Genomic DNA, 22,190 nt, shown 5'->3' on the forward strand with positions numbered 1-22,190 from the left:
TGAAAAAAATATATTCCACTTTAGGATAGTTGTTAAAGTCAAAAAAAGAAAAGAAAATAGACTTTGATCCGCAGACAGACATATCCGCTAGTCTTACAGTCGGACATAGCTAGATTTTTTTTTCTTTTTTAGTGTGTGCATATTCTGTGGTTCAGGCGTAGCTGCGGTTCTAGCTAGTGATTTTCTACTATAATTCACTATATCACCCACTTTCGTCTTTCTTTATTTTTTTCTGCCTTTTTGTGTTTACTTATTTCTATCTTTCTTCCGCTTCTTTGTTTCTTTCTTTTTCTTCTGTGTTTTTCCTTAGTCGGTGAAAAACATAGTATTTAATCATATTGTGTAATGATTTATTTTAAATTTATTTTTTCTTTTTAAATTTCTATCTTCATTACATGCAATAATTTTAATTATTATAACATATTTTTCATAAGTAAAATTATTAAAAGTAAATTATTATTATGTGTCCGGCAGTGAAATTGATAGACATTTTTGTCCATAAATTCAATTGCTTGACAGGTTTTGTTTTACATTTGAAACCTCTCTGCCACCTCAATTGGTGGGCAATTTTTTTTTTATTATTATTTGAAACCTGTCCGACCACTTTAATTGGGAGATAGATTTTTCTTATATTATTATTTGGAACCTTTCTGTCTACCATTTAAAGTAGTGGACTGCCATGCTCGCTAGTCCAATTGAAAGACATTGTCCATATATGCCAATTTCTATCTTAAATTAAAAATTATTTCTCAAATTACTCTAGAAACAGAATTTTCTTAATTTTTACCCTAAATTGAAATTTTTTTTCTACATATCCTAATTAAGGAAATAGCCCAAAACGAGGCCATATCTAGGTCTACTTGACAGATTGTTCAGAAACTTAGAAGGCATTCCTCGACAGTTCCTGAAGATATTCCTTAGGAAAATGATGATCTTGATCATGTTTAGGTTGAGGAACAATAGAAAACACATCACTGGGACAAGAAATCAAGTAATCCTCCTTAAGCACCATATAATAAAGCTGCTACAAGTGCGTTTCCTTATACTATACAAATGATTAGCGCTGAGGAATCTTAAATAGTTACATTTATACTCAGGCTAGCCTTAGAGGTTCCTTAAGAAATAGTTAGGCTAAGAGCACTACCAAATGCTTTATAGGATTAGGAGATTCCATAAATTAATAGCCACCATATAGATAAGCTTGCAAATTCTCAAAAAATATTGGAAAGTACTTCTCCTTTTGCTATAATCTTGAATCAAAAGAAGTGATCAAATAAGGAATTTGTAGGCATAAATATTTTTATTTATAAAGTAATTTAGAGCATGTCAAATAGAATTTTTGCGAAATGTAAATTTTAAGATTTTTAACACAAATATATATTTAAAGTTCGAATTTGAAATTTTAATTAAGCTAAAAAAATCCTCACCATCTCTTAAATGCTTTTATATGTGACTAAAAACTATTTGATTTAAGGAAGAGTAATGCGACCAATTTCATTAAAAAACATAAAAATTTTAAAAATTACACTGGAAAGATCTTTTACCAGGTGTAGGTATCTAAATAGTTTTTGATGCTAGTAGAGAAGCATCAGGAGAGGAATGTTCATTCGTTTAAGATTCCAACTCCTTATTCATCTATAAAATTTTATGAATATGACCTATAGTCATTAATCCTTCAACTGTGAAGTCTAACCAACAGTGACTGTTAGAAAATTTTTACTAGGATACATCAGACAGAAATTACCAAGGTAAATGGCTGTAAAAAAAGAAAAAACGAAGCTGGAATTAAAAACACTATCTAAGAAAAGAAAAGGCAAACTTAAAAGAAAATCCACTAATTCAAAATCAGTAGAAATGAATAATATAAAATGGAAGCTTTTTAAAATAGGAAAGTTCACAGAATTGCTATTCTGTTTTCGGAAACATATGGCATAAGAAAAACAGTTATGTAGAAGAAAACACTTAAATTAATACTTGATGACATGATTTTACAAAATGGACAGTCTGGTGGTGCCATGATTCACGTTGCCGACATATGCAGTTTAAAGACAAGAATAGGATGAAGTTAATGATGACCGCAAATGCATGGGACTTTAATATTTATGTTGCAAATCGATAAAAATGTGTTTTAATGTCCCTTTATGTGTATTAGATGTTCCATATTCAACAAAATTTGTAAATCTTTCCTTTTAGGATCATACCCTAATTATAGTTTAGTTTCTTTTGCCTGAAATTAATGAATTTTGAATTCATATTCAAAATAATCTCACATTACTATGAGATTATAGTTTAATTATTTTTCTTTATTCTATAAATTTCAATTACATTTTTACTTTTTTCTTCATTATTGTTTTTCATTAATTTTTTTTTAATTATCGTCGATTATCTTTTAGAAAGACAGTGATTTCTTCTTTTTTTTATTTATATTTTTTTTATTTGAATCAATAGATACAAATCTCTTTAGATTTATTATTTTCCTTTGTTATTATTATTAGATTTTTTTTATTTCTTTTTTTATGAAGTTTTTTACTCTTTCTGTGGAAATTTAAATTATATCCTTTTATGGGATTTGAATATTCTTTTATAAATGCTTTTTATAGAAATTGTATGAAGCTATATAATATTTATAATAGAAACCTTTTTATTGATATTTTTGCAACTCATTTGAAGAACCAAAGAACTGATTTGTTGTTTAGAATAACTACTGAATAGAGTGCGTAGATTATTAAATTATAAATTAAAAAAATTTATCAATGCAATTGAAGGATATAAACAAGTTTTTACTATTAGTTGGTAAATTTATTACCAATAATAACTCATGACTAAAATCTAACTAATGAAAATACTACAATTAATAAATAAAATTACAATATCACCATATAATTGATTTAATTTATAGATGACGTGGTAGATTGAATCTACCTACAAATTTTCTTATTTTTGTTATTCATTAAACTATACTTTTTATTTTCTAATGAATGGAAGATTCATAATTTCTATAAAAAGAAAACTAAGATATCAGTTACTGTAATTCTACATTTTAATTTAAATAACATATATTAAAAATTTCATGCTTATATATGACAGTGCTACGACACATATCATTTTAATCCATCTATTATAACATTGTTTATACTATTACCTAAAATTATTTATTGATGACTACCTCTCATGAATTAAAAAAAAAAATCACATATTAAAAGTCATCATGGTTGGTTAATCTAATTAGTAAGGAAATTTACTTCTTAACTTGTCATTTTATATTAATTTGTATCTATACTATGTAGGTAACACAACATATCTAAATTAGAAAGCATGATTGGTATACTTCAATCTAAAATCATTATCTAATTAGAAATTAAATTATTAGTTAATATAATTAGTACGATATTTTTTTAAATAATCATTATCTAATTAGAAAATTAATCATTATCTACTTAGAAAACTAATCATTATTTACTTAACTAATTATTATCTAATTAAAAAAATTAATTTATTATTAATATGTTATTTTTTAAGTTTAGAACGAATATTTAATTATGAATATAACTTATTAATCAATAAAATTATAAATTAAACTATAAAATTTCACATAAACTCGAATCTCATATGTTAAAAATAATACATATGTTAAAATAAAAAATTTATATGGCAAAATAACTATAATTCTTGCAATAAAATTGCATTTCAAGTCAAATTCTTTAATGATATTCTTATATTTGGAAAACTTAAAATTTATCGTAAATAATATTTCTATTAATCTCCTTCTAAGTTATTTTGTCCCTATTTATTTCTTACACCAGATCCCCATTAATGTTTTTATCATCATCATTGAGGATCAAATTTTCATTCTTTTAAAATTATGATTAAAAAGTAAATTTAGAATAAACTGTGAAGAACTTCTATAATATATATTTACTTAGAAAACTAAGCATTATTTATATAGAAAACTAATCATTATCTAATTAAAAACTAATCATTATCCGCTTAAAAAATTAATCATTATCTAATTAAGAAATTAACTTATTATTAATATGTTATTTTTTAAGATTAAAACCGGTGTTTAATTAGGAATATAACTTATTAAGCAAATAAATTAATAAAAAAACTATAAATTATACATAAACTTGAATCCCTATGTCAAAGATAGTACACATATCAAAAATAAAAATTTTATATGGCAAATATTAAATACAAATATTAAAAAAATTAAAAATTTCAAAAATTAATACATATAGATATATATTCCTATAAGTATCTTAGAAATTCTTTGTAAGACCTACATGTATATTTCTAGTCAAATTCTTTAATGATATTTTTATATTTGGAAAACTTAAAATTTACCATAAATAATATTTATAAGTCCTACATGTATATTTCTTATATCGATGTTAGTGAATTGATTTTTCTATTAATCTCCTTCTAGGTTATTTTTTTCCTATTTATTTTTTACATCAAATCTCCTTTAATGTTTTCGTCATCATCTGAGGATCAAATTTTCATTCTTTAAAAATTATGATTAAAAAGTAAATTTTGAATAAAATATGAAGAAATTTGATATATGTATTATTTCTATTAAATTTCCATAGCATTATTAAACCAGTTCAATTTTGTCTTAATTATAAAAATAGAGTCGGAAAAAGAATACAAAATTTAAAATGTGCTTAGAAGTTTGAAGCTTCGACGACTATTGAGTAAGTGCTTTAAAATCGAAAGTTAGAGATAATTTAAGACATAGTTTAAATGTCACAATCTCATAAGTATATTTTATTGTTAAAATTAATATGAATGCAATAAAATAATAAAGACAAATAAACAAGCCGGCTTGAAGTAGCCAGGCTAAAGCCTCATCCAGAATAGGTGATATTTTTCGGTCTTCTCTTTTTCCTGTTATTATACTCTTGCTTTGCCACACTTTCGTACGACGTGTTTTATTTCTTTTGGTGACACTATGATAACTATTTTCATTAATATTGGTAATTTTTGTATGTCTTTTTCTTTTTCCTTTTTGAAAAGATTTTGTATGTCTTGATATAGTAATAAGTTGGACCATCAAAATTTAATATCTAATTATGTATTATATTGTAAAAAGATACTAAATGTTTATTTAATAAAAATTTATCTCTTAATAAATATTTACCTTGATGAAGTTTAATTTCAAATCATTGATATTATCATAAATCATTAATTGAGTTTAGATTAAAAAATTAAAATACATCTTATCAAAAAACTAAATATTATTAAAGAATGTCAAAGCCTAATTACTAAACAAATAATGAAATTTGCACTTGTTCTTAAATTTAGTATGTAGTTTTTATTTTCTCAATATTAGCAATATCGTACTTTGATTTTAGTTTTAATCTCTATCAAAATTGTCAATTAAGATTTACTGATATGATTATAATTTCGATACTAAAAAAAGTAATTTAATCAGAATTGCTAACTTATGACTGGACATTTCAAAAAATATTTCTTTTAGCATTTATTTTTGAAATTTTAAAAATCTAAAGTTTGAAATGCTTTTAATCGTTGCAACAAATAATAAAAAGAAAAGAAAAAAATGTGAAATTGATAAGAGGTTAAATTTTGAAATCATTTTTTTAACTCTGAAATCATCTTTTTAACCTTAATAAAGATGAGTAAAATATTAAAAATAAATATTTGTTATTAAATTATTTATTTATTTATTTAAGTGATGCCACTGTTAATTTATAAGATGATTCAACAATTCTAATGCTAATTCAATTTTTTTTAATTACTTATCACCAAAATAATAGCAACATAAATAAATTTAGTTAATAATTTTGTCAAAAAATAAAATTAAAATTAATATTAAAATATGCTAACAAAATCTTGATAAATAAAAGTTACATACTAAATTTAAAATGCATAATTTATTTGCCAATCATCAACTAATTATATTTAAGAAAGTTTGGCATTAAAGGAAAAATTAGACCAATAATATTTAAATTGACAAGGAATTAGGGGAAAATCACTAAAAGCTATCAGGTTCTGTAGTATTAAAAGTAGGGCCATCACATAAAAACGAAACCCCACAAGAATAGGGATATAAAGCAAGGATTAGATCATCCCAGTCAGACCCAGAAGCTATAACCCATAATATACTAATAAATGCACTCATTCTCTCAAAACATTCGCCCATCACTACTCCTCTATTATTCCTGCAGGTCACTACAGATATTCCCACTGTTACTACAAACATGTTAGATGGAGGAGATTTTTCTTCTTCTTCTGCAGCAGCAGACCCTTTTCCAACCACCATCTCATCAAGAAGGAACAAAAGGAACAAGAACAAGCGAAGGTTTAGCGATGAACAAATTAAATCACTGGAAACCATGTTTGAATCTGAAACAAGACTCGAGCCTCGCAAGAAATTACAGCTTGCTAAAGAACTTGGATTGCAGCCACGTCAGGTCGCTATTTGGTTTCAGAACAAAAGAGCTAGATGGAAGTCCAAGCAACTTGAAAGAGACTACAACATCCTACGTGCTAATTATAATAGCTTGGCTTCCAGGTTCGAGTCTTTAAAGAAAGAGAAGCAGGCTTTGGCACTTCAGGTACTTAAATTACCCAACAATTGCTCTAGTAATCTTGATACATCTACTTGTTTTGCTTTATATGTGCTAATCATGATCAGTTCTTTGAAAATTTTGCAGTTGCAGAAGCTGAATAATATGATGGAGAAGTCAAGGGATCAGGAAGGGGTGTGTTGTGAGCAAAGAGTAGGTTCTGCTGTGAATAGTAGTGAAGCTGAATCAGATAATGGAGAGGCTATAAAGTGTGAATCAGAAGCCAAGCCCCGCAGTGTGTCGGTTGAAAGATCAGAACATGGATTAGGAGGGCCTTCAGATGAAGATAGCAGCATAAAGGCTGAATACTTTGGTTTAGATCAAGAAGAAGCCAATTTGATGAGTATAGTGGAACCTGCTGATGGATCATTGACATCACAAGAAGATTGGGGGAGTTTAGATTCTGATGGCCTTTTTGATCAATCAAACACTGGTTGTCAGTGGTGGGATTTCTGGGCTTGACTGTAAAATTAATGAATTGCGTACTCAAGGAGCTAAGCATGGACTGTCTATGCAAATACTCTTTCTTGTGACTGGTGGGGCAGAATTTGGCGACTTCTATTAGAAGGGACACTTCAGCGAAATGGATGACGGAGACAATTTGGATTGAATTGTTCGGTTCAGTATAGAAAACCAGTCTGCTTCTTTACACTTCTCCAAAATCTGAGGTTGCTGATTGCCAATCTTGGCATTTGCCAAGCACCAAGTTTGAGGATCAGTTTAGTAATGAAAGTAAAAGCCAACTTGCGAATCGATGTTTGTAAATAAGCAGGGAGAGAAATGTTGCACAAAAGCCTCAGGACACATAAACATGTACTGTTTTATTAGTTTAGGATCCTACAACTTAGAAGAGTTTGGTGTTATTATGTTATCGGACACTCGATTTAGTGCCCTTTTTTTCACTGTTCTTGCATTGTTTGACATAAAAATAATTTCATACTCTTATATGATCTTAGGGATGCAAATGATCATTATAGAGCTAATTTAGCTAAATAAATTGACACAAAATGATTAAATCTGGATTATTCCACTCTTCAAATTGAAAATAACAATACATAGGGATAGGGTATGGAATTAACATTTCGTAAGCAATATGATTCGAAATTATAACAGAAAGCAGAAAAATATTTGAATTTTATAGCTTGGGTTCTTCTTTTTTTTTTTGATTACTTTCCTCGCGTATTTATAAGATCGAATCCATTCGATTTCTAAAAAGGATTACTAATTCTTAACTTTTCGAGAAATTCTTCATCAGCGGTGAATGACCGATTTTTCTCAATCTTTTCGACCTCTTGGTTCCGTAGGAGCAAGTCAGAAAGATTGAGAAATAGAACCCTCTGATTTGGTTCGTTCTCAATAGCCATGAGATGATCATCTTAGGGTGATCCTTTCTTGAAGGAAACATTTACAGGGCGAAGAGGGAAACGGAAGCGAATCGGTCTGAGATTTCTTGTTATTAAATTGATGACAGATGATCTTAATCTTGGGTAATAATGGCGCCCTCCTTCACCTCATGTTTCATGCTTATATCTATTTACAGGCTCAGGTATCCCTCGGGGTGTCTGATCCATCAAAATATACAGCCCGATGGGCCAGATTAAGTCCGGCTCGGTAGCATGATCTGGTTTATTTGTACTTCAGATTTTGGTTAGATAATAAGAAGCGGTCCCCACCCTTCCCAAGTTCGTTTACCATGTTATTGCCTAAACGGCGTGGTATATTAGCTGTTGTAAACCCAAGGAAACGGGGGTCGTTTTGCTTCCCGGGCATCGTTTTGCGACTAGTCTTTCCACCAGGCCACACTTACCCACCCCCTACTCTTTCTTGAGTAATTAGTAAAGTTTCTTTGAGTTGACAGAACGAGAAAGAGAGAGTAATGAACGACCTCTCAAATGCGGTTGTGAGAGAGCGAAACAGAGAGAGCTGCAAGCCAATTCCCGAAATAGCAATCTTCGTTCTTCTGTCTCTGTTCGTCATTGGATTCTCTGTTTCTCTGTTTATACTAATTGTGGTCCATAACCCAATCTTCTTTCTCTCTTTCCTTTTGCTCTCTGCTTTAGTCACATCTTTCATTGCTTGGAACAGACTTAATTGGAAGTATAAAGCTGCTATTTTTCTCTTTCTTCGCTCTTTCCCCGACTCTGACCTTGCTTCTTCACGTCATGGACAGCTTGTCAAGATTACTGGGGTTCTACTTCTTCCCTATTGCTTGATTTCCTTATTTAGTTTTTGCTTTTCTTGCGAATTTTTTGTAATGTGAAATGTTAAGTGGATGTTTAGTTTTTATGTGTTGAATGGTAAATGTAGGAAAGTTGTAACATTTGAAATTGGGAGTTCGGTTTATAGCTGGGTGCTATTTTGAATATTATGAATATATACATGATGTGAAGAAGACAACCTTTTAAGTGGGAAACAGAAAACCCAATTTTTACTCTAGATAATTATGCGATTGCAACCATGTTTGATTTTTCTTTTGCATCGGTTAATGTATTTCACTATCATCAATATATAACTTAACTGCTTTCTATTAAAAGAATGTGAAAATGAATTTTATGCTTTTTGTTGTTAAGCATGATCGTGAAAGCAGCATTTGAGCTTTCAAATTAAAAGAATGTGAAAGTAAGTAGTCTTGTGATAATCAAAATCAGTGAAAAGTTCAACCCTTGTGTATCTCAATCGACAATTTATTTATTCATTTCTGTCACATTAGATGCCAATTGCCTCTATTTCTGTAAAGGATGCGTTTGCATTCAGCAAAATTGGAGAATACAAATTGGGGATTTTGGGATGGGGCTCAGTCATTGTTGGAAAAAAAGGAACTAAGGTTGAAGCTTGAAGGTACCTTTCTGTAATCTGCATGTCACTGAACAGGGACATTCAGTTGGCCTTTAGCTGTCCTAATCTTGCTGATTTCACGGTTACCACGCTAATACTTCTATGGTGTTATGAACATTTGGTATGTTCTTGTCACAAGCATAGGTGTTATGGTGATAAATGTCTGTTTTTTCTACTTTATGAACTTATGGTAGTATCATTTGAGTATTTGTTTCCACATACTCAGAGCCAACTTTAGTATGTTAATTTCTGCCAACATTGAATATGTTCAAACTTATGCCCAAGGTTCCAATTGCCAAGCAGCTAGGTACTTTGCAAACAAAGTAAAGAGAGTTAGGGTCAAATACAACTTGGAGTCGGTAGTTCTTACTTTCAAAAGATACAAGTATATCATAATGATAAGTTATTTCATTACTTAATGTAGTTGAGAAATGTCCAGTAAGTTCTCGTGGTATAGCAATTTCCTTTAGAGTCATATGAAACATGATTAATTTATTTCTGCTAATTTTGCTGCTTACTTCTACTTGACAGATTGTCTTCTTCTTTTGTTTATTTTTTTTTTCTTTTTCTGATGATTTTAGCTTGCATCCTGCGGGAGTGTTCCCTTGGAGTCTTCCTATGAAAGGGCTCCTAGATGTATATATTCATCTACTCTTTTGTATGAATATGGAGGATTTGGACTGAAGGCAAAAGGCGCTAATACATCATGCTTTCAGTGGAGTTTAACATATTGTGAGGTAAGGGTACTCATCCTCAAAAACAATTTAACAAAAAATGGTGCTATCAGACTTGATATACTGATAAGCTTTTTTTTTTCTCTTCTCAAAAGCCAATGTCTGTTTCCTCTCTGATTTAATAGCCTTGTTTTATATTGATTGTTGTAATCCTTTAGTTCTCTATGGATAAACAAGTCGAGAGAAAGATATCTAATGAGTTGATAGGCACATATGAAAATTTCTTGCTTTACTATATGATTATCAATCTTCTGACTCAGTCTTCCTTGTGCAGCATTTAGCAAAGATTGCAAGCATAGAAATATCTGAAGAAGCAGGGTGTTAAAAATATCTAATTTTCCATAACTGTAATGAGAGATATTAAATTACTATGCAACAAAATTTTGGTTTAAATTGTTTCTAAACCAGAAAACACAAGCAGCTTTTTGTTGTACCTCATTCTGCTGATTTTGTTTTAATCTAGAAATTGTTCGAAAGTCACTTTTGTTTGGAAGTTTGATATTTTTATGATTAGGATGTCTATCTGACAGAGCTTTTCCACCGACTTCTACGTAACTGATAGAAAGTCCGGTATCAGAGCTATTGTGAAAGCCGGTCCTGGTTGTAAAGTTGTTCCCCTGATTGTTGAGAACAAACTTGTGACCACTGCAAGGCAGTGCAGGATGCTATCTCTACACTTGAGGAAATGGTTGCAAGAGAGAAACCTCTCAGTTGAACCCCGTCTACTACGGTTGGAAGAAGGGTAAACCTATAGTGTGTGCAGTTGCTCCATTTTCCCATCTATATGTGCTTTTAGGAGTAATAAGCTAGAAATTTGTGTTTGTTTCAACAGGTATGTACAAGAAGGTAGCTTTGTGACAGTAATTGGACAGCTGATTAAAAATAATGACACTATGACGATTATACAACCACAAGAACTTCTCTCTACAGGATGTCTGTGGAAAAAGCTTCTTCTCCCAGTTGATGTCGATGGACTGGTGCTGGGGGTCTCTAATATGGCTGGCAACGTGAACCCAGATTACAGGCAACAGGTAGTACAATAATGTCTAACCAATAAGGAAGTAGCAATATGTGTAGGGCTTTAGAGATGTTGGTGGATTAAACTGTAACTTCTAGAATTATACTTGCCTAATTTCATGTTGCACTTGTATCGGTGCATTCAGTTTTGGTATTAGTCCTTATCATAGCCCATCTAATATTATCAATTGTAAGAAAGCTGTTTTTGGATAGGCCAATTTTCAGACTTCATATATAATTAGTATTTCCCAATCTTAGGGTTTGTGTCCGATTTATTTAGATCGGAATTTTTCCAATTTAAGTTCCTGAATATGATCTTTCTGGTCTTAATATTAAAAACTCTCTTATATCTGTATTTTTTATATTGTTTTTCTATTCGAAAAATCATCCTATCCATTCTTTGAATCTACTATTAGCTTATTCATGCTCATGAACTAGTGACTTTTGAAGAGGCTAATCAAAGTGTAAGGCCTTTAGGGCCCCCTCTAAGAATCATCCTCTTGAAGAGGACTTTAAGTGGGCCGATTTTTAATTTTAATCATATTTCTTGGAATAGACCACTATAAATATTATTGGATTAATCAGAAAAATCTTATTCTAATTTGATAAAAAAGTAAATTTAACTTTAAAGAATTATTAGTATTATATAAGTTTGAAAATTAAATTATAAATTATTTTATATATTCATTTTTTAACAATATTCATTTAAAGAATTTATATAATATATATATTCATTTTTGAGATTTAAAATTTTTTTGACATGTGTACTTAGTTTTTTACATATAGAATTTTTTTTGATATGTCTATTTATTTTTGACACATGAGACTCAAGTTTATGTTTAATTTTGTAATTTTTTCTATTAATTTATTAATTAATAAGTTACATTCCTAATTAAACATTTATTATAATTTTAATAAATAATATATTAATAATTTATTCTAATTCTAAAAATAATATATTAATAATAAATTAATTTTCTAATTAGATAATAATTATTTTAAACATAGCAATATTAATTATAATTTAATATTATATTAACTTATAAATTAATTTTCTAATTAGATAATAATTCTAATTATAAAAAATAATATTTTAAATATTAAAAAATTAATTTTTAATTTTAGAAAATAGTAATTTAACTTATATCAATAGTATTAATTTATACAATATTAGAATTAATAAATAAATATTTTAAAATAATTTTTCTATTATTGTTCTAATAACTTTTAAAAAAAATTAAGAACATTTTAAAATAGTAAGTTTTCTATTATTTTTTAAAATATTATAAATCAAATATTAAATATTAAAAAATTTATTAAATTGTATATACAATTTTAATTTTATAATCAAAATAATAATAAATATCGTGCAACGCATAAATAAATAACTAGTATTAATTAATTTTATATCAAGATAAGAAAGTTCTAAAGATACTAAAAGGATAATTAATATATTCTATTAAATATATCAAAATCTATTTATATTATACGCTTAGAATTGAATAGAATTTATAATTTTGAGGAAGTTATAACTTAATAGAAGTTTAAGTATTAAAATTGTTTTTATTTGATATTTAATTTTATTAGTAAAATGATAGCAAGCATAGGTAAAATATATCAATATTTTGTTATATTATATAAATAAAATTGAAAAGATAAAATAATTATACAATAATATAAAATATTATCATAAAATATTATTTTTTATAAAATATATACAAAAACTACTATATAGAGAAATATTTTATTAAGACAGAATTTAAAAAATGTATAATTTATTACATTATAGAGTTTATTTCTATTTATAATTGGCTCAAATTTTGAGCGACATTTTTTATAACTATATAGAGGCCATTTTAAAAATTGCTAACAGGAAAGAATTCATTTTATAAAGTTCTTAACTTTAATTAGTAATTTGATATTTTATATGATATAGGAGAGAATATTTAATTGGGATCACAAATAATACCGAGTCAACTCTCAATTATTAAAACTAGTCATATATTTGTATATTACACGACTGTTATTATTATTTCAATTATAAAATTAAATCTATAAATATAATTTAATAATTTTTTTGATATTTAATATTAATTCATAATATTTTTTAAAAAATAACAAATTAAATATTTTTAAAATTTAAAATTTTATTAATATAATAATATAAAAATTAATTTAAAAATATTTATTAATTTAATTATAATATTATATAAATTAATACTATCAATATAATTGATATTACTATTTTTTAGAATTAGAAATTATTATATAATTAAAAATATTAATTTATCAGTAAATATATTATCTTTTATAATTAGAACCATATTTAATTAAAAAATTAATTTATTAGTTAATTAGAAAACCAATCATTATTCAATTAGGAACCTAATTAATTATTAATATATTACTTTTTAATATTAAAATTAGTGTTTAATTAGAAATGTAATTTATTAATCAATAAATTAATAAAAAAATCATAATATAACGCATAAGCTTAATTCTCATGTATCAAAATAAATACACATATCAAAATAAAAATTTTATGTGTCAAAAAATTAAATATTTATATTAAATAAATTTTAAATATTAAAAATTAATATATATATAATGATCCAAAGCATTTCATCAAACCTCTTTTTCTTTTTCAGCGGATCACCTTTTATGCTGCACTTTCATTTCTAATGTATTGTCAGCATCACAAATCTTTTCATTTCTCCAAAGCTCATGGTTTATTTGACCTTTTTATTAAAATATTTACAAAATTTCGGGTTAAATACTTTGAAATTCAAAATCTTTAGAATGTTAATTAATAGATAATATTTTATTTTTCAACAATTTGTACTTTTTAATTTATAAAAAAATTAATATTGAGCTATACAATAAAGGTGGTCTACTAATATTTACCTTAAAAATAATAACACACTTAGTGTGAGAAAAAAAGCTAAACTTAATCTTATCACTTAAACTTGGCATCAAATATTAATTTGTAATTATTACAAATAGCGAAATATCATTTTCATAACTGGAAAAGTATTTTTAATTGGCAATAACTTATTGGGTTTATGGTCTTGGTCAATAAATGTCATCAATTTGATTTAAAAGATAATTAGAAGAACAATTTCTTCTTTCACTTGCTAATTTCAACTATGTATGTATCAGATATGGCTGCCTTTCCTTCATACAAATACAATATTATTATTGACAAATTTACTTTCCAGAAGTTGACTAAGTTCCTACTTTAATTGACTTCGCAGTCGACACATAAGTCTATCCAGTAAATTTCTGACACAAAAAAGTTTAATTAATTAGCATCTTGTTGGCACTAGTGGAGACTACTGCAGTAGTGGAAGCAGCACATTCTTTGGTTATTATTTTGGTCTTCTGCTTACTCTCTAATCAAAATCTACCCCAAACAAAGTTGTTCTGTAATTAACAAGTGAAAACCATACAATCAACTTCTTTCTTTAATTCCCTTATTCTTTTTACAACTAAATGACTAAGTAACATTCATAAGAAAAGATTAATTATTTTATTTACAAATGAATTCCTTTATCCAGTGTGATATGTAACAAATGCAACATTTATTTAAAATTGATTAGAGTTAAAGAAAAAAAGGAAGAAGATAGAGAAGAAAACATATAAATAAAAGAAGGAAAAGAAGAATATAGTAATACTGTCATAAGAGAAAAATTTATAATAAAATTAAAACTCACTAAAAATTCTATCATTGATAAATTTAGGTTAGTAATATCTAATTTTAAAAATTTAATGGAATAGAACGTCAAATGAAATTTTATTTATATTCAACACATAAAATATTAATTTGCAAAAGAGTTTGATAAAAATTTATAAAATTTATTTATGTCAAATATAATTTTATTTTTTTTTCAAGAATTTTGAATGAAGAGAAGGGTAAGAGTTTGAACTCCAAATTGCATACAAAGCTTGAAGGATGGAAAGTTTGGAATTGAAATTAAAATTCTCAACGTCCTATAACTTTCTACTACAAAGTTAAAGTGATTAAGCATTCAATTACTATAATAATTGTCTCATAAACAGCTTCAACACTAAAGATCTAATGTAATGATACTCATGATTAGTGAGGTTTGATATGTAAACAACGACAGGCTAGTACTTCCAATGGATGTAAAGAGCCCATTATATTAATTTACAGCAGGAATGTGAATTAATTTAATGAACGTAATCTAAGAATGCGCTGGAACCAAGATTTGTGATCCTTATGAAACCAATGATTTACTCCTATAATCATCATCAATCATTCATGATCATTAAACATTGAGTTAGATCCTAAAGTAACTGTTTCTTTTATTTTTCTTTAAACAAGAGTCCCAATGATTCACCTGTACATATATATTTATTTATGCATGAAAATAGGCATATATATTAGAGGGGGGGGACTACTTCGAGAAACATGTGCAGGAAGGAATATATGCTCCGTTTGGATAGATCTATGATACCCTAAATGAGTTGTTCTGCACCAACCAATTTTAACAACTATTTGATATCTAAAGAGGAAATATGTATATATATATATATATATAGATATATATATATATATATATATATATATATATATATATATATAAGAAGATTAATAAAAATTTAACAGGGAAACAGAAAAGAAAAAAGAAGAAACTTAGATCCTGTGCATGGTGCATGCAAGTTGCATACAGAAACCATATTAAAAATTGGCGTCCAAGATTATGTATAATCTATTTCCATCTCGAATCAAATCTTGGGAGGATGAGAGAATATCATCAACCCAAAGATTACGGCCTTACTAATTTTTATGTTCTTTAATTTTCTAAGTCTAGTTGGTTGCACTTTAGTTATAAAAGGTGGATTCTCTCCTTCCTCTCTATTTTATACAATTCTTCTTCCATATTCTTGTTGGTGTTAGTATGTTTGTACCTGTAATTTTTTTACAGCACTACTGCTGTTTCTGAACTGGCTTTTCTTTTATCTATTGAATATCTTCAGGTTTAAATAAGAAAGATTAAATATAATAAATTAACTGGCATAATGATTCCTTTTGTTCAAATGTCTAACAGCTGTAATCTTCATCCACCAATAAATCATCAGAGCAGACCAAAATAAAATTCTTCATTGGACTAATTTAGTAATGGGTACTGAGATGATTATATGGAATAATATAAGATTTGAAACCACCAAGAACAGAAACTATTTTCAACTTCACATTTATCTTGTTTCTGTATTGGGAAGGATAATCGACATTTGAAACAAACACACACACACAGTGTATTTCTAATATATATTACTTAACTGTGAAATTAGACGGAGAATATTAAATAAAGCTGAATATTATTTTCTTGATAGATATCCATATTTAAAATCACCCAGCAAGTCTTCGGGTAGGACCCGTCTTCACTTCTCCATACTTCTGTTCAGCTTTTATGAGTCAAAAAGCACAGATGCGAACGGAAGCAAGCATATATGATCCATCACCAATCAAGTGTGTTTGTGCATGCCTAAAGAACCCAGAAAACAAAAAAGGACCACGGCCACAAAGCTGAAAAATTAATGTTATATCTTCTTTCTGTTCAAAGATTCAAATTTTGAAAAAGAAGAAGAAGAAAAAGAAAAGAAAGGGTCAAGAATCCTGAAGAGCTCCCCCACCTCACCCATGGCTTGTCAGAAAGGAATTTGTTAGATTATAAATGGCATCAAATCTAATCATCGACTGCCTGACTGACTGACTATATGAGTTGTTTAGGGTAAGTGCGTTAGGCCTTAACTGTCGCCACTGAACTATAAGATTGTTTATACCAAAGGCCTCTTTTGTGGAGTAACCAAATCTATTCCATTGCATATCGATTTTGTTTCTTGATTCCTCAAATCAATCAATTTGCTAGCAAAGATTGGGTTTCTTTCTCCTTAACTATTATTATTATTATTAAGCGAATCTAATTTTTGTGGAAACCAACTAATTTTTATAAGCTGCACAGCGTCTTTCCTAGTTGCATAAATCGTTTTATAATAAATGGTTAAGAATGAGGATAGTCTTTTTTTCGTCCACTTCAAATTATAGTTCATTTCCTTTTCTAATTGTTTGTTTAGTAAATTAGTTAATATAGATACTATCATATGCAATTAAATTTCGCATTTTAGACTCTTAATATTATAGCTTTTATAGAGAATTTAATTAAAGTATTTTAAAAAATTATAGTAATAATTATAATAAATGAAATTAACTAAATAATTCTACATTTTTCTAGTCCATCTATAAAAATGGACTGTCTTTGTAGGATTGAGAAAATAATTCTTTTTTGTGAGTTATATTATCACTTTGGTTATTTTTATTTTTATTTTAAGTCATTTGAAGATGAAATAATCAATTTTTTTTTGTTTTTTATTAATATTTCATCTTTTGGTCCACTATTGATCACTTTTAGGTCGGCGGTAATTTTTTTTTATTAATTAGTTTCAATAATTAAGTATTAATATTTTTTTTAAAGAGTTTTATAATATTCTATTATGTTTTATGGTTCTAGATTAAGTGGATGTTGAGTTCTCTTTCTATGGAAATGATAAAAAGAAAAAAAAATATTTAATCCAACATTCAAACAATCGGGCTCGTCAAAAGATACCTATAAAGTTGATATGTGACCGAATGTCACCGAATGAAGCGTTTTTGTCGTTGAACTATAATCTATTGTTTCATTAACACGATTAATGATTATTATAAGTAAATGTCTTTACATATTATTTCTTGATGTTGGATATTTTATTTTATTTTTTATATCAAGATGTAATTAATAATTCTTATTAATGGAATATTCATATTTCTTCTTAAAAAAGTATAGTCAATTAATTTAAACATTGCTAAATAAGAAAGGATTTGGAGTTTTGGGCAGCATTCTATGTTATTATCACTTTCCTATATTTTAAGTTGCTCCAAAGAACAAGTTAAGGAATTCAAAGCAAAAGGGTGATTTCTTAAGCATTTCTTGACGGTTTAAACATAAAAGTACATTCCAAGGAGCCAACGAGAGTTAATGTTGATTGGAATCATTCAAATAATATTAAACAGAAAAGGTCCATTCAATATAATGGCTCCCATCAGCCTGCAGTTCTCATAATGTGGAGTAGAAAAATCATCCCATGCCTTAACATCCAAGAAACTTCCCTCTTCAGCTACAATTTCTTTTATCAATTGATTTGGATTTAAGATTAAATTAAGCCCTAGTTTGAACGTTTACTCTGGAATTATTAGTTATGTCTCTCATGAATATTCTTCGATGAGTACTAAAAATTACTAAAATTTGTATAAATTAACTATTAATTAATGTCTGATAAGTTCATTTCTACACAACAATTTTCCAACGTTTAGCAGAATGAGGCATCGATAATAGATTTGGATCATACCTCAATTATACATTACATTGACCAATAGAATAAAACACTTATTTTAAATTAAGTTTTCGTGATGAGACTAATCGACGACTCTTCTAAGAATAAAGAAACTTCCTTGAACCTCCGAAGCCCCAACAAGAAGGCTTATATTCAATTTCCTTGTGTTAGATATGAAGTTAATTCACACTTTCCTTATTTATTTTAAAAATATAAAAATTAATTGCATATGATGACATCTATATTAATTATTGAAGAATATTTGTAATACTTGCTAGACTAACAATTATAATTTGGAACAAACAAGAAAAACATTATCATTTTTAGGCAAAAATAGAATTAGTAACAGAGAAGAAAACCCTAAAATTTGTGGATTAATTGTTGCTTTCTTTTGGTAATTATCATATCAGGCTGAATCTTGACCAAATTAAAAGGAACAGAATAATCGAATTATTTAATCACCCCAGGAGTCAGTAGTTCAGCTTTTGAATCACGTTTATATGTATTTATATTTTAATATTTACTAAATTATTGTATTTTTATGTTAGTTTTTTTTGTTTTTTTGTTTTTTGTTTAATGTTTTTCCTTTTCACAAAGTTGCAAGTCTTTTTCGATTAGCAAGTGGGTCAAATTGAGTTGGTGCAATTCTGTCTAAATCTTCTTATGAAAGGTCTAATCATTTATTCACAATTCTGTCTATAAATCGATTTTTCAAGGAAAAAGCTTCAAATTGGACTAACCTGTTAAATACAAAGCCCCCGTCTTTAGTCTACCAGTATATTAATATTAGTTAAAAAAAATACTTGATGCATTTAGCATATATGTGGATATATTCACAGGTAAATAATTAAAATACAATTTCACTAATTCTGTGAACGTGGAAGAGATGCATTTGATGCACATACTAATTTTTCAATAGAATAAGTCATAAGTATATTAATTGAGGGATTAAACCTATGGGTCTTACATTTTTTTAATATTTTAAACTAAATAAAGCAATATAAAGTAGGATTCTTAACTTTATTAGAGTTTATATTAATACTTTTTTCAGACAACAATTCAACGAATTCATTTGACACAACAACACCAGACATTGAGGATTAGGCAGACATAAAATCTTGAGCATAGATAATATCCGTATATATAAAAAGGATAAATTCTAAAAATTATCCTACCATTTAACACTTTTAATTTAAAAAACGAAGATATTTTTATATTGAATTTCACTTTAGTATCTTATTACGAAATCAATTCATAGAATTCATTTTTCAATAATTTTATATACATTTAATATTAATTATTACTAAAATATAATTTTAATAATTGATGTCACATTTACCTATATATCTTATGATTTACAGATAATATATTAAAAAAAAAGTAAATGTTATTGATTGTAAATAAAGATATATATATATATATACTTATAGTAATTTATCCTATTTACAAATTTTTTAATCAAGCGCTAGATCACCTAATTTATTTTATAAAATAATTATTTTTAGATTAATGTTTAACATATTAGAGAAATCTTGTACTCTAAGAAGTATTAAACATAGTAAAAAAGTGTCCTCTTTTAATATATAATAAACAGTCTTCAACGGTAAACGTACTTGATCATCGTCTCGTGAGACTTCGTAGAAGAGATTTGAAAATTATATTATATTTTTTGACAATTTAAGAATTAAATTATATTTTTTTATTAATTTAATTCTTTAATTACATTGACTTTCAAAATGAAAGATGATTTTAGTGCAATAAATAAAATATATAGATTAATTTATATGGTAATATAAAAAAATAAAAAATAAAATATTATATAACCAAAACTAATTAACGATTCTCTAATAGAAATTCTGACAAAAGAGATTTGTAGTATAAAACTATAAAATAAAAAAATAAAAAAATATATCTTTTAAATGTTATGAGGCAATCAGTATAAAAAATAGAAGAGGCAAATAGTAATTACCTCAAACAAAAAAAGTACTGTATTGTCGTCTGATCTTTCAAATTAGAATTTAGATTTCAATTCCAAATCCTACAGGAATAAAGTCTAATTTAACCCAAATGCTCCTAGCGCGCACTTGATGTATTTTACACATATAAGCATAACCTACTATATTGGATTTTGTTAGAATAAGCTATCAAATTCTGTATGGGTTTCTTTCCCATCCTCTATTAATTTTGTTTTCTATTTAGTAATCAGCAGATAATAAATTTTAGTAGTTAAAATTGAAAATTTAATATCTAATAGCTACAATCTAATAAGTGTAATTTAGACCGAATGCATACTGTTAATCCATATTTTAAATACTAAGATTTAGTCTAGTGACTAAATATTAAATATGGAGGTTGAAATTCAAGATTTTTTTTTAAATGTGATAATTTATTTACTATTTTATCAATTTTTTGTTATCTAAAAATGTTTAAATAAAATAGTAAGAGTCCTTTTTAATTTGACTAAAATTTTAAATTTGAGTCTTAAATATATAACTATATTAAACTCTTAATTTATTATATATATATATATATATATATATATATATATTGAAAAGAAATTTTTCATTTTCTTTAAACTAACACACTATCCATTGTTAAAAGAAATAATATAAAACTTAACCCACATTTTAGCATTTTCAGCTCACCTAATTCTTAAATTCTTTTTTTGGCCAACATATACATTTGAATGTATAACAATCAATAATTTAATTCTCTTCTCTTTTAAAAGAGATGCTCTCCTCTTTCTAAAAATTCTTTTTCGTTTTTTAAAATATTGAGAAATAATTAATTTATTTTGAAGAAAGAATAAATTGCATTTAGATACTTATATCGAAGCTAATTATAAGAAGTAGACAAGATAGAGAATATATTCAACCCTGAAGAACTAATAACCAAAAGACTTTGTCCACTTTAATGAATCTCCTAAGTACAATCTTTCAAGCATTAACAACCATGTTTACGGGCCTTGAGAAACTCAACAAAGGCGATCATCACACATAATTGCAGCAACAAATTCCTTCCTCTCTTTTTTTTTTTTTTTTTTCAGTTTTCCTTCATTTTTTCTTTGAAAAATTTTACACTAATTAATACAAGTAAAATAGAACTAAAATCAGCTTCAGAATTCATTTTAATTCTTCACAATTCTTAAAATTTAGTGTTGTGTTTTTGTTAATTTTACATAGGCTACCGCCCAATATTATTTTGTTTAAAAATACATACTTCTATATTTTCATTAATGGAGATTTATATATATATATATATTTTTTTTTTTTACATCAGGTTGAGAATTAACATATTACAACAACAATTAAAATTGATCCATCAGATTCAAAAACTTACTTGAAAAACAATTAGAAGACATTATAAGAATCATAAAATGTTACCAAAGGCACAAATAAAAAAGGCTTATCAACATCGCGTAATTAAATAAAAGAAAATGTACTCTCCTAAGATGGATTAAAAACTACTAAATTAGACCCTTTTAATTTTATATGTATAATTAGATCAAATGAACGATGTCATCACAGCTGTTGTCAATTGCATAGATAAATAGATATAAATTGAATTATTTTTTCGTATGCCCATATTACACTCAATCAATCGGTTCAATCTGGACCATACA

The 22,190-nt window shown here is 26.9% G+C and overlaps 2 protein-coding genes across 2 annotated transcripts; both read left to right on the top strand.

Moving 5' to 3' along the window:
- The first annotated feature begins 6,081 nt into the window (after positions 1–6,081).
- LOC8266293 (homeobox-leucine zipper protein ATHB-7) lies at positions 6,082–7,492 on the top strand. The gene is made up of 2 exons (XM_002529914.4): positions 6,082–6,578; positions 6,678–7,492. The coding sequence occupies exons 1-2, from the start codon at positions 6,222–6,224 to the stop codon at positions 7,050–7,052; spliced, it is 732 nt and encodes a 243-aa protein (XP_002529960.3). The 5' UTR covers positions 6,082–6,221; the 3' UTR covers positions 7,053–7,492.
- A 163-nt stretch (positions 7,493–7,655) lies between these two features.
- On the top strand, positions 7,656–11,444 carry LOC8278400 (uncharacterized membrane protein At1g16860). The gene is made up of 4 exons (XM_048376109.1): positions 7,656–8,778; positions 10,007–10,162; positions 10,690–10,901; positions 10,992–11,444. The coding sequence occupies exons 1-4, from the start codon at positions 8,467–8,469 to the stop codon at positions 11,200–11,202; spliced, it is 891 nt and encodes a 296-aa protein (XP_048232066.1). The 5' UTR covers positions 7,656–8,466; the 3' UTR covers positions 11,203–11,444.
- Positions 11,445–22,190: the final 10,746 nt, after the last annotated feature.

This window comes from Ricinus communis, chromosome 1, assembly GCF_019578655.1.
Source record: "Ricinus communis isolate WT05 ecotype wild-type chromosome 1, ASM1957865v1, whole genome shotgun sequence".
In the NCBI taxonomy this organism is placed as follows: domain Eukaryota; kingdom Viridiplantae; phylum Streptophyta; class Magnoliopsida; order Malpighiales; family Euphorbiaceae; genus Ricinus; species Ricinus communis.